General features: G+C 39.3%; 1 protein-coding gene across 1 annotated transcript in view; it reads right to left on the reverse strand.

Annotated features, from left to right (window-relative positions):
* ngfra (nerve growth factor receptor a (TNFR superfamily, member 16)) overlaps positions 1-3,500 on the reverse strand; it is a 48,196-nt gene extending 44,696 nt beyond the window's left edge. Inside the window, exon 1 of the mRNA XM_041817068.1 lies at positions 3,283-3,500. Coding sequence (XP_041673002.1) covers positions 3,283-3,321 — 39 coding nt within the window. The 5' untranslated portion in view covers positions 3,322-3,500. The remainder of the gene's footprint in view (positions 1-3,282) is intronic.
* Between the last annotated feature and the right edge of the window lie 8,395 nt (positions 3,501-11,895).

Genomic DNA, 11,895 nt, shown 5'->3' on the forward strand with positions numbered 1-11,895 from the left:
ACATCTGGAAAGGGCCACTTCACATCACAGGGTGACGTGTCCGTTACATAGGCCCTCTTACTGTACCAGCCCCTTGGGCCTTCAGTAGCTTTCTGGTCCAGAACATTACGTTTCTTTTTTATAAGCCAAGCATCCATGACTGTGGCTATAACTCTACTGCCACATAGTGGCTGGTAAAACCTTGTTTTGTGTTTTATTTTGGTGCGGAGGGTGAGTGTGATAGGGTGGAGTTTCCCAGTGTGGCTTTAATGAGTACTGCAGTCATAAATGAAATTCTGAAACCTTTTTGGTGCCTCCCAAAAAATCTCCAATGACCCACCAGTGGGTGGGGACCAGGACTCAGGCTGCAGGTGGCTTTGACACCTTCAGTGGCACTAGTAAAACTTTAGCCTTAATAGTGTTTTTAAGCAAAAAGACAATGTGCTTTCTTTGAAAAGGGGAAAATACATATTTGAAATTAAAATATGAAATGAAAAATCAATTTTTTTAGTATTATTGCACATATAATATTTTAATTAACTACCAAACCACAAATGTGAAAAAAGCCAGCCCAGTCCTTTCCTGTGGTCCTTTTCAAAAATCCGAGTCTACCCTCCTTGATCCATGGCAGTGGGTAATTAGAATAATACCTGCCCCTCTCCTGGCACTTCCCCTCACAGTTAAAGCAGCACACAGCTGTATTTATATCAGTATAATGGAAGTGAGAGGCAGGGTGACAAGGAGTTAATGTGCATTTAAAGAAGCACACACTGAAACAGACTGTACTGAGAAAGGCTGTTAGGAGTTGGTTTAAACAGTATCGAAAACCTCCTCTGTTAAGTATTAGGCTACATTTAGGCCAGCACAGACATTTCATTTAGACCTAACTAATGATACAGGATATGATAGTATGAAGACATCTGTGTCTGGATGGTCCAGTCACTGGTTAATCAGTATTCCTGGCTACCATTACACCATGAAGACAAAAGAACACTCCAAGCAACTCAGATAAAAGGTTATTAAAAAGTATACGTCAGGGGATCTACTTAATACTGACTTGAAGGGGTGGAATATTTATGCAGTCACTTATTCTTCATTTATAATTATGAGCTAAAACTGCAGCAATTTTCATGCTGTTTTTTTGTCATAATTCTGACATTTAACTCATGAATATGATTTTTTCTTTTATAATTCTGGCCTACTTTCTTATAATATGGGTTTCTTATTCGTAATTTTGATTTTAATTCCTATGACTCAGACTTTTATACTAATTTTGATTGTCATTCACATAATTTTGACTTTTTATTTCATCATGTTGAATTACTACTCCAACTTTATATCTCATAATTATGAGTGAATTTGAGCAGGGTGGTTTTTTAATCAAAGCTCAGGCAGAAACAGGCTTCCACACTGATGAGATATGTCCTGTTTTCATTTACTAACACACTTTCCTCACTGAGCAGCGTCGTCCCTCACTGGATTCTCAGCTGAAGTCATAAAGTAATTTTCCCATTAGATAAAAAGACTCCCTAAGCTCCTGCCGCTCCAACCTTATTTGCATTTCAATGCACATTTTATCACCTTAAATACCTGCAGACTGTAAATACAATTGCACTCGCTGTTTAATTCTCTCTATCCCTGACAGAAAACTATGTCTAGACTCGATTTAGTGTCTTTTATTTACAGTTTGCTTCCTCTTCATACGTTTAAATTGTCTGATCTGCTACAGTCTGACATAAATGCCATGCAGAAGAATTGAGACTTGTTCTGCTTGTGTTTTCACAGCAATGTTAAATAAAAGGAATTCAAGCCCAGACATTTGAGAACAAAGAAAATCATCATACTGAAACACTTTTATGTTCTGAGGCTCTTATTATGTAACCAGGCGAAAGCTCATTTCCACTTACATTTGCTGAAACATCAATTCAATCTTTTCTGTCTTTCTCATTCGTCCCTCTCCTCCCCTCTCTCCCCCTCTGCACTGTCCCTGCTTTCATTCAGAAACAGATGTAGCGTGCAGCCAGCAGCTCTCTCTCTCTCTCTCCTCTCTCATTCTCTGTCCTCTTACTCAACATTGCCCCTATTTCTCTCACTTTCCCACATTTGGCTTACTCTTCCTATCATTTCCACACAAATATGAGCTTTTCAATGGACTAAAGTCGAATTTCCACCTGCAAAAATGAAATTTGGATGACAACCATATTCTCAAAAGGGTTCCCTGTGATATCTGCAAGGGAAGGATTCATGTCCCTGACTGCTGCATCAACTTCCTTTCCTGTGACATCTTCCTGGAATTTCACTCAGCTCAGACTCAGATTGATGGCAAATTCAGCAGCACAGAGAAAACATACGGTGACCCAGCTGTGATATGCTTGGTTCGCCCTCGTCCAAATTTCATGGTCAATTTGAGAGTTTATTTCTAAATTTAATTCCACCAAAGAGCACCCGACCGTTGCCACCCTTCCAAGCCAGCTGTCATAACAGCGTCCCCTCTCTCTCCGGGGCTGTTCATATGATGACCGAGAGCTGCACAGCCCAATTAGACCAGCTGCTGTGGACATACCAGAGCCTCCGTGCTCTGTGCCTTATCACAGCTAAACTTTCTCACATTATCTGAAGAACTGCAGTTTTCAGTCCTAATTAAACCAGGCTCATGTAATATAAGATAATAAAGTTACCCCCCATAAGCTCCAGCATCTTAACTTTACATTTTAAGATGCATGACTTTAACTCATTAAAGCTTGGACCTGTAAGAAGACTTCCCCTGGTTGTCTGGATGCAACCCAATGTAGGGTGGATATCTTGATTTTCCAGATGTGCAACTTTTTCCTCCTTCTCACAGTGGAGGGTTGTTTGTACAGTATGCATGTGCAGGTAAAGTTTAAAAAAATGTGAAATAACCCAGGAAGAATATATTCAACACAAATCTGCAGGTGGTGTTGAGCCAGTGCCACCTGCATATTTTACAGGAAAAAAACAGCACATTGGTCCTTTAATACGTAGCTTATTTTAGAGGGAAACACCACAGCACTGGCACAGCTGTTATTCTAACTATGTTTGTGATATTATGGAAATATTACAGGCATTACAAGAGGGTTGCAGATGTAATTGAGAGCTTTGAAGTCAGTGAAAAGTCTCAGAGAAAGTCCGACCTGGATTTTAAAACCGTTAATCTACATCACATTAAGGTCCAATATGCATTTTAAAGATGTGAAGGAAATCAGTGTAAAAACTGCAGTTTCTGAGTGATACAGCAGTGAATATCCCAGCATGCACACGCGACTTACTGTACAAATCACTCACCAGAGCGCACGAAATCACCAGCGATAAGGTAGTAGTCATCCTGCGTCGCTTGCTGGAGTCTCATAAAAACAGATCTTGAGCAGAGAAAGCAGCGCTATGTGGAGGAGGAAGAGCAGAAAGAGGAGGAGGAGGAGGAGAGCAGCGCAGCAGGAGGGCTCATTTTAATCCCAGCGGCGCGGATTTTTATCAATGAGTCCACACCGTCACGCGTCCGTCCGTCCGGGACCCACAGTCAGATGCGACTGAAGATGCACCCCTCAGCAGCACCACACACACAGAAGAGGAGGAGGAGGAGGAGAAGACCGTCCTGTCCGGAGTGCTGCTCAGCTGCAAGTGCACTGCGGAGGAGACGAGGGGAGAGAGAGGGGGGCACGTCCACCCTCCAGTTTATTAGCCCTGATTCTCCTGCAGTAGGACCTACACCACCTATATCTCATATACATACACTCTCACTTCTGCTTTAATCTCAAGTGAGGTCTGATGCAATCAAAAACAATTACAGTAATGATTTACACTCACTGCAGACTTAAATGGATGACACATGTAGCATGACACCCTTCTCCAAATCACTCTTTACTACGACACTGTGGCCAAAAGTATGAAGACACCCCAACTCAAGTAGTGGGTTTAATGAGTGCAGATGTTCAGCAAGTTTGCCCCACTTGCAGGAAATATCACGGTTGCATCATAAAGTGCAATGTGATTCATTGATATAATCTTAGAAAGTATGTGTGGATTTAAAATAATAATGTCATTCAGGGGCAGAGCCACAAGTGTTAAAAACTCTAAAACAAGTGTCCAGGGTGCTTCCCCAGTTTTTTTTTTTTAAATCATCAGGCAATAATATGCTCTATTCTCAAGCAATTTTAAATATAAATTGAAATTCCAAAAAATCTGCTTGCCATTTGAGCCAAAAAAACGTTCAACCCGAGACACAGACGCCCCCTCTTGCAGACCACCACTGTTAGACGACGCCTCGGCCAAGGAAGTTAAAAGTAAAAAACCTGACCTGCAAAACCTGATTGCAAAAACATCTCATAAAGCTGGCAGTCTGCTTACAGAAAAGCTCCAAGCTCCATGAAAACACTCTAATGCTGCTAATGTAGCTAAGGCGAAACCTAACAAAGTTAGGTTAGCTAAGCTACATAGATAATTTAGCTACATAGCCAGTGTAGCTAAGGCTAAACCGAAACAAGTTACATTTGCTATGCTATGTTGATAATGTAGCTACATATCCAACTTAGCAAAGTCTAAACCTGATCAAGTTACATTACCAGTGCTACATAGATGATGTTGCTGCATAGCCAATGTGGCTAAAGCTAACAAAGCTTTATTAGTTATGTTAGCTTGTGCTTTGTTTGCTAAAGCTAAAGTAGCTTTGTTTGATTATAAAAAATGTATTTGATAGAAACGATCGAAATTATATAGTACAGCTTTGTCCTGTTACAAACAAGCTAAAGGTGCCTAATGTTTCACATAGAGATTACAGCTATTGCTAGCTTCCATCTCCTGTCCTAGTTCAAATCAATCAGTTTTTACATGACACTTTAGAAAGAGGGCAGTTCTAGACCATACTCTGTCGTGGCCTATTGTAATAGACCAGAGTTAATCATTAATATCACAATAAAGATTATACTCAATTATAATACAGACCATTGTTAATTGCTATGACAACACTAGCTGTATTTAGCCCTGTTACAGTGGCAACACAAACCTTCCCTAACTAAAGGGCCAGAATGTCAAACAGACCAGACTCATGTTGACAGCCCTCTGCTGGAGCTGCACTGGAGCTGGAAAAGACTAAAAGGAGGGGAAGGGTTTGGAGAAAAGCAGGAAGAGGAGAGGGACAAGAGAAACAACAACACAACAAATGAAAGACAAATTTATATGGTGGTTGTGGCTATAAATGTATCTCCCGTTTTGTAGTAAATTGCTGTAACGTTATTAATATTTGTAAGAAAATGTTTAATAAGGCTTTTAGCAAAAGAAAAAAAGAAATGCTACGTTAGCTATGCTACCAATATAGCTTACATAGCAACGTTAGGAGCTTTAGCTATGTTTGCCAAAGCTCATGTTGCAAAAGTTAAAGCTAACATAGCTATATTTGCTTACATAGTTATGTAAACTATATTGCTAGCATAGCTACTTTAGCTTAAGCCAAAGTTTAAGAAGCTAAAGTGAGCCACCCTTAGCTACCTCTAAAACAGGTCTGTAGTTTTTTTCCCAGATTAGACATCTGACCCTTTTTCTCAGCTTTATTTCTGAAATGTTGCTTAGTCTGTAATGTTTGCAATGTGGTTATTTTATGAATGCAACAGCCAGACTTTGTTTAGGAATAAAGTTGAAATCAGAAATAACAAATCTTGCCCAAAATTTCAAAAAATGTTCAGTCATATCCAAATGTTATGAATGAAATACAGGGCAGTTTGAACCTGAAATGGAACAAGAGCTGTAACATAACAGGAAGACTGAGATATTTCCTTCAAAATAAAATAATTTTTGGCTTATACTTTTTGCAGGAAAACAATCACGGCCTACTGGAGATGGCTTCGTGACCCACATTTGGGACCTGACACACCAGTTGAGAACAAAGGCTTTGGAGATGACTTTTTCTGGAAGTTTCCTCATTATTTTAAAATGATAGTACATTATGTTGAAAATGAATGGATTTTACTCCCGCCATCTTTTCAGATAGATGCTTTTGTGGAAACCCAGAAAAATCTGTTTTGTTAATGTTTGATATTTAGTACAAGTATTAATCATTTTTTTAAACAATCATGAAAAATTTGGAGATTCTGAGGGGAAAAACATTAGGCTTTAGCCCTGATAGCCACCCCCTGGCTCCGCCTATGTTGTACCTGCAGCAGAATTATTGAAAAACATGTTTAAAGTCAGTGTCTACATACTTTTGGCCACTTACTGTAACTCTCTTCCTCCCTGTCTAATTTTAATTGTTGTTGACATCGAGCCAAAGTCTGTGCTACATCAGGGTTGTGGTGTTACCAAGCTGGTTTGCATAATTCAAACATGTGTTTCTGATATTCTTCTTGTTTCCTCATTATGTAAATGAGCCAGGAAGAAAGTTATTATTAGAAACACCTTTCCATAAAAGTGTGCTCCAAAACAATACAAACCTCTGGAATAGACATGGCAGGTGGCTCCTGTGTCTGATGAATCCATCAGTTTCAAAAACATAACTCTTGGTTTGTTCAGAAAAATCTGTAAACTACTAAACCACACCTGATTTGAAATGCATCCCTTTAGCAACTTATCTGGTAGAGTATCATCATTCACCACAAGAGGGCGCCTCAGCTGAGACCAGCAGCAGCTCACACATGTTGTGTAATGATCCTTAGTTTAACACTGAAGGATGATGTTTCAGTCCAAAGAGCAGTCACTTTACTGAGGAAAGGCTGGATATTTTTTACTCATCTCTGGTGTCATATGTTGATTTATCATGCCCTGACAAAAAATAGCAATGTGTGTATTTCTATAGAAGTCTCAAAACATTTACTTTTTATGTTTCAGTGTCAAAAAGGCTGTATTATGGATGTGTTTGTGATTATAAAGACTTACAGGTTACTTAATATCATTCTACTTTTCACTCACTTTAATTTTGTGATTTTTATACCCATTCCAGCTAGCACAGGCTGTACCACAAAATATGAAATTTTGAAGAGATATTATTGATGTCATGCTGTTTTTACGAATTTATTTTAATAAACAATGCCTAAACTTCAAAACAGTCTAAAATTATCATGTCAGAGAAGGTTAAGATAACACTGTAAATATCCTGGATCATTAGTACGTGACTTTGGAGGTTGAATCATCTTTATATTAGTGGTGGGGTTGCTACTGACAAGATTAAAATTGCTGACTCATCAAAGCTACAGTTGAAGCCTTTTCTTTTCTTGTCCTATTAGTCAAACACCCGTATAAAACTGGGTGCATGTTTTGATGCATGCGTCCTCTGTGCACATCTGCAAAAGGACAAAAATGTCCTTGCAAGTGACTTGATTCATTGTTTAGCCTTACTGGACTTGGAAAAATCTCAAATAAAAGCATTCTGTAAAAACAAAGTGAGTTACTCCAAAGAAATACCATACCAGGCTTTTGTCCTAGTGGGTCCCAACATTTGACGGTGAGCTGAACTATGCAGTCAGGCTGAAATTTGACTGAATTTGTGTAGTCTGAGCTGGCCTTTAGACCAGCCAATTCAGCTGGTCACACACTGCAAAAATATTTCACTGATGTAGACAAACATATCTGCTAATCCATATGGCTGTCTTTCCATTGTTTTCCTGTCTTGGTTAAGACACAAGCATGCCTCATGGAAAAATAGGCAAGCCCTCTGTTCTCTAGATTCTCTTCTGTGAGAGACGTGTATGAGGCTGCACTCAAGAAACAGTAGAAGAAACAGTAGTCGTTTACGAATTTATGCACTCTGGGACCCCATTTCAAAAAGTATCATTTACAGTCAACCCGAAATGCCATTTCCATGTGGATGAAACGCCGATACAACAAAAAAAATTTGCATATACACCTAAATTCCTTTCTGTGTGGACAGGGCCTGAAAGCCCTGAATGGTTAACATGCGAGCCAAAATGAAAATCAAGCTGTGGCACTGCCAAGACAGGTATTTGATTAGCCCAGTCTCAAGGCTCAAGAAAGCATATTTGATAAGCTAACAGGTTATGAAAAAGCTGCTGTTTAGCATTTAGTGGCTAAGATAAGCTATGCTGTGATTAAATGTGACTTCACATTTTCCCTAGTGTTTGAATTCTTATTCAATAACAAGAAAGCAATAAAATGTGTACATTTTCCACACAATCTGCATTTTGAAAAAGTACAACCTGGTATGCTATGGTGCAATATCATGCTAGCATTTTGGCCCCCCATGGTTTCAGAGGAAAATGGCTGTTTTGCCAGTATGATGAGTGAAGCCACTTTTGAACATTTTGAGGTTTCAAGCACAATAATCCATTAAGCTCTATAACAGATTTTTCTGTTTTGTCAAGATGACACTATATTTGCTACAACCACTCCAAAACCACTAATGCACGCCCTGCATTGTAATCGTGTTTCACGCTCATTGAGGTACTTAGCATTTACACTTAAAGGAAAAACCAGTGATGATGGATATTGATCCAAGAAAATGTGACCATGAAGCAGCTGCAGTCACCCAAAAATTATGGTCAGCTTTGTCTGCATCCATTCTCCTGACCTCTCTCCTACCTCCACCATCACCTCCACCTACAGGACAGAGACAGATGCCCCTGAAGGAGCAGCAGCAGTGGCCACAAGGTGATTTAGTTTCACAGTTGAGATCCAAATGCTCTCCAGTATTGATCTCAGGACACATCAATTCTCCCACTTCCTACATCCTCCTTTGAGATCACCCTTGCAGCACCTCTGAATAACCCTCTTTCTGATGACTCTGACAGCACTTTTCTCCATCAATACCTTTCATAGTCTTCATGTCAGGTCCTTTAAATCCAACAGTCACTGCTCACAATCAAAATAAGTCGCTCTATCACCATAAATGTGCAGGTGTAATGATGGATGAGTTAGACTAAAATATGTAATAACTCTCAGGTGGTGTTGTTGATATTATTTGATTTCATCAACAGTGTAACAGAAATGTTGTACAACTCCAGGCTGAAATGTATCTGCCCAACAGACAGAAATAGAAAAATGTCCTCTGAATGTGAGCTCTATTAAGTCGTGTTATGGATATATGGATATGTGCTGACAGAGTCTTTGCTGGGATACATGTATTTTTTCTCTGTACGTATCACATTTCCAGCCATATGATTGGTCAGCAAAAGGGAAATGTCATGTCAGCCTGCAAGGTCACAGATAAAATACAATCTTGATGAAGACGACCTGCTGCCCAGCGGAAGTCATCACGGAGAGAAACACCAGGGCAACACATGACAAAACCTGGAACAGAGCAATTCAATAGCAGCAACATATTAATAACTGCTCTAAGTATAAAGGGTACATCGATACTAGCAATGTATTCAACTAATTTAGCAGCTTTGTAATCAAAAAACTTTTTTTTTTGAGTACTCACATCATCTCAAATATATCTGAAACCAGAGTTCTTATTTGGTAAAGCCCTAGCAGTCTATAAACTGCCATGACAGACACAATGTGCTTTCAACTGCCTTGAAAATGCAGGATGTGATGTAGCAGACTGCTATATAAGGAAGCATCAGCTGCTACTGAAAGCTGCCTTTCTGCTGTTGTATCTCATTTATGTTTTGTGCCACTGATGTGTAATAGCCCATAATTATTGGCTGCCATCTACTGCCCATCTTGTCAGTCAAGTTCCCCCCTTAAAGCAGAGCTCCGACCCATCCCCCACTAAATGAATTGATGTACCTCTGGACATTTCCAGAGCAGATTCTTCTTACTTTCTTTTTTGAATCAAAAGAGTCTTTTTTTTTTACAAGAACAGCACTCCATAAGGTGCATTTACTTACTTCTAAACCACCATTTTGTTTGTTTGTTTGTTTTTGTATACCTGGAAGGACACTTGAAGCCCTTTCTCCCTCATTATTAGAAATTCATCCATAAAACAAGAATCGAGCACGTACCATTAGTTTAGGCAGGCCTCAGGCCTCATCAGCTGACGGCCAGCTGATTTTCTCTAAGCCTGGCTCCGCTTTGCTTCTCCCTCTGCAAGCCTCCTTCTGCAACCCTCCTGCACCCAGCTACTCCTTTACAAGCCTGTTCTAGAAAACCGCTTTTTAATGTGAGCCAAACTAGCTCCCGTCAGAGTGCCAGTTTCCTTTCCTCCATCCTTTGTCATTATTTGATACACATTTAAAAAAGCCAAACTGGCACCAAATGAGGAGTCGTTTAGGAGCTAAACAAGCTCTACTAAGTTAGCCAAATGATCTGCATCTCTAAGAATAGACAGAATTCCTATCTCAAAGAGGCTGGACAGACATCAGTTTTTCTATATAGAAATCACTCCTTACCTCCCAACAGGAATTCTCTGCTGCTACATGACGTTATCTGGAAAAAACCTACCGGTGAAATTGAAATGTACATACTATGCATTCAAACGTTGGCTATGATCCTTTTTCTAATTACAATATGGCATTAACTGTGAAGTTTAACATACAAATATAAATGATTAACCTTTGCAAAATGCACCACACACTGTTTAAACCTACTTGTATGCAAATGCTAGTTTATCCATCATATGTCTAGCTCTGTGGTCCTTTTTGAGCCGTAAACTATTTCTGTCTGTGTCTCTCTGTGTCACAAATAACCGACCTTCTGATTACATCCATGCTCTTTGTTGTGACCTCCAAGCTCTCACACTGAAATCAAGAACTGTTGAGAGATTTTAAGCAGCTCTTACTCTCTACTAACATTCCCACATTGCAATTGTCCCAGTGTGGACCACTTTGCCACATCTAGTCGACTCTTATATCAGTCCTGGCTCCTTCTTACTATAATAATTCATGTTACACAACATATTCTGATTTCTTAATCAAAGACAGTGTTTTGTTAGATGGAGCAGTCCTTCCAGATAAGTCTACAAGTATTTGAACAGAGACACATTGTTTTGGCTGTGTACGACTGCCAGTGAATTTAAGACAAAACAAAGACTGAGGTTGAAGTAATGACTTTCAGCTTTAGGAGCCTTTGAAGTTCCTCTCATCCATGTTGGATCAACGATGGTGGAATTTAAAGCCCATGGAAATATATTACCTTTCCTGTTTTTACCAAGTCATACCGTTACTCTGATTTAGGTGCAAACAGACTCACATTTAAGTAGAAAATTGGGTACTTAATCAGAGTCAGTGTTTTTTGGGGGATTCCAATATGTGAAGTAGGATTAAAACTACTAAATTTGCAAGTAAATGAATCAAATAATGAATTTTTATAGTGATGAATGTCCAAGATGTACAGTTCCTCAAAGTATCCACCCCTTTGGATGTTTAAAAAAAATACAAAAAACTCTTCAATGTCAAAATGAAAACAGATTTCTACAAAGTAATGTCCATTAAACAAAAATATGAAATAAGTGACTGCATAGATATTCACCCCCTTTAAAGTGACTGACCAAACTTATCAGAGATCCAGCCAATTAGAGAAATGTGGATTACCTAAGAACAGTGAATGTGCCTCAAAAGATTTTAGTACAAAGACACCTGTGTCTGGAAAGTCCAGCTACTTGTTAATCAGTATTCCTGGCTACCATTACACCATGAAGACAAAAGAACACTGGGAGAAAAGTTTAGTCAGGCATGCGTAAACCCAGATCAGGCCATCCTTGCAAAAAGTAAGTAGCCAGGCAAGAAGGACACTAGTGAGGGAGGCAACTAAGAAACTTATGACTACTCTGAAGAGTTACAAGCTTCAGCAGCTGGGATGGGAGAGACTCTGCATACAACATCTGTTGCCTGTGTTCTTCAAAGCTTAATGGGAGAGTGGCAAAGAGACTTATTAAATCATGACTAGAGTGCACCAGAAGGCATCTGGAAGATTCCATGGTCAAATGGAAGAAAGATCATTGGTCTAATGAGACCAAAATGTGTTCTTCGTCCATCAGTCAAGATGATATGTTTTGCAGTTGCATATCACCACCAA

The sequence above is a fragment of the Cheilinus undulatus genome, linkage group 21 (assembly GCF_018320785.1).
Source record: "Cheilinus undulatus linkage group 21, ASM1832078v1, whole genome shotgun sequence".
In the NCBI taxonomy this organism is placed as follows: Eukaryota; Metazoa; Chordata; class Actinopteri; order Labriformes; family Labridae; genus Cheilinus; species Cheilinus undulatus.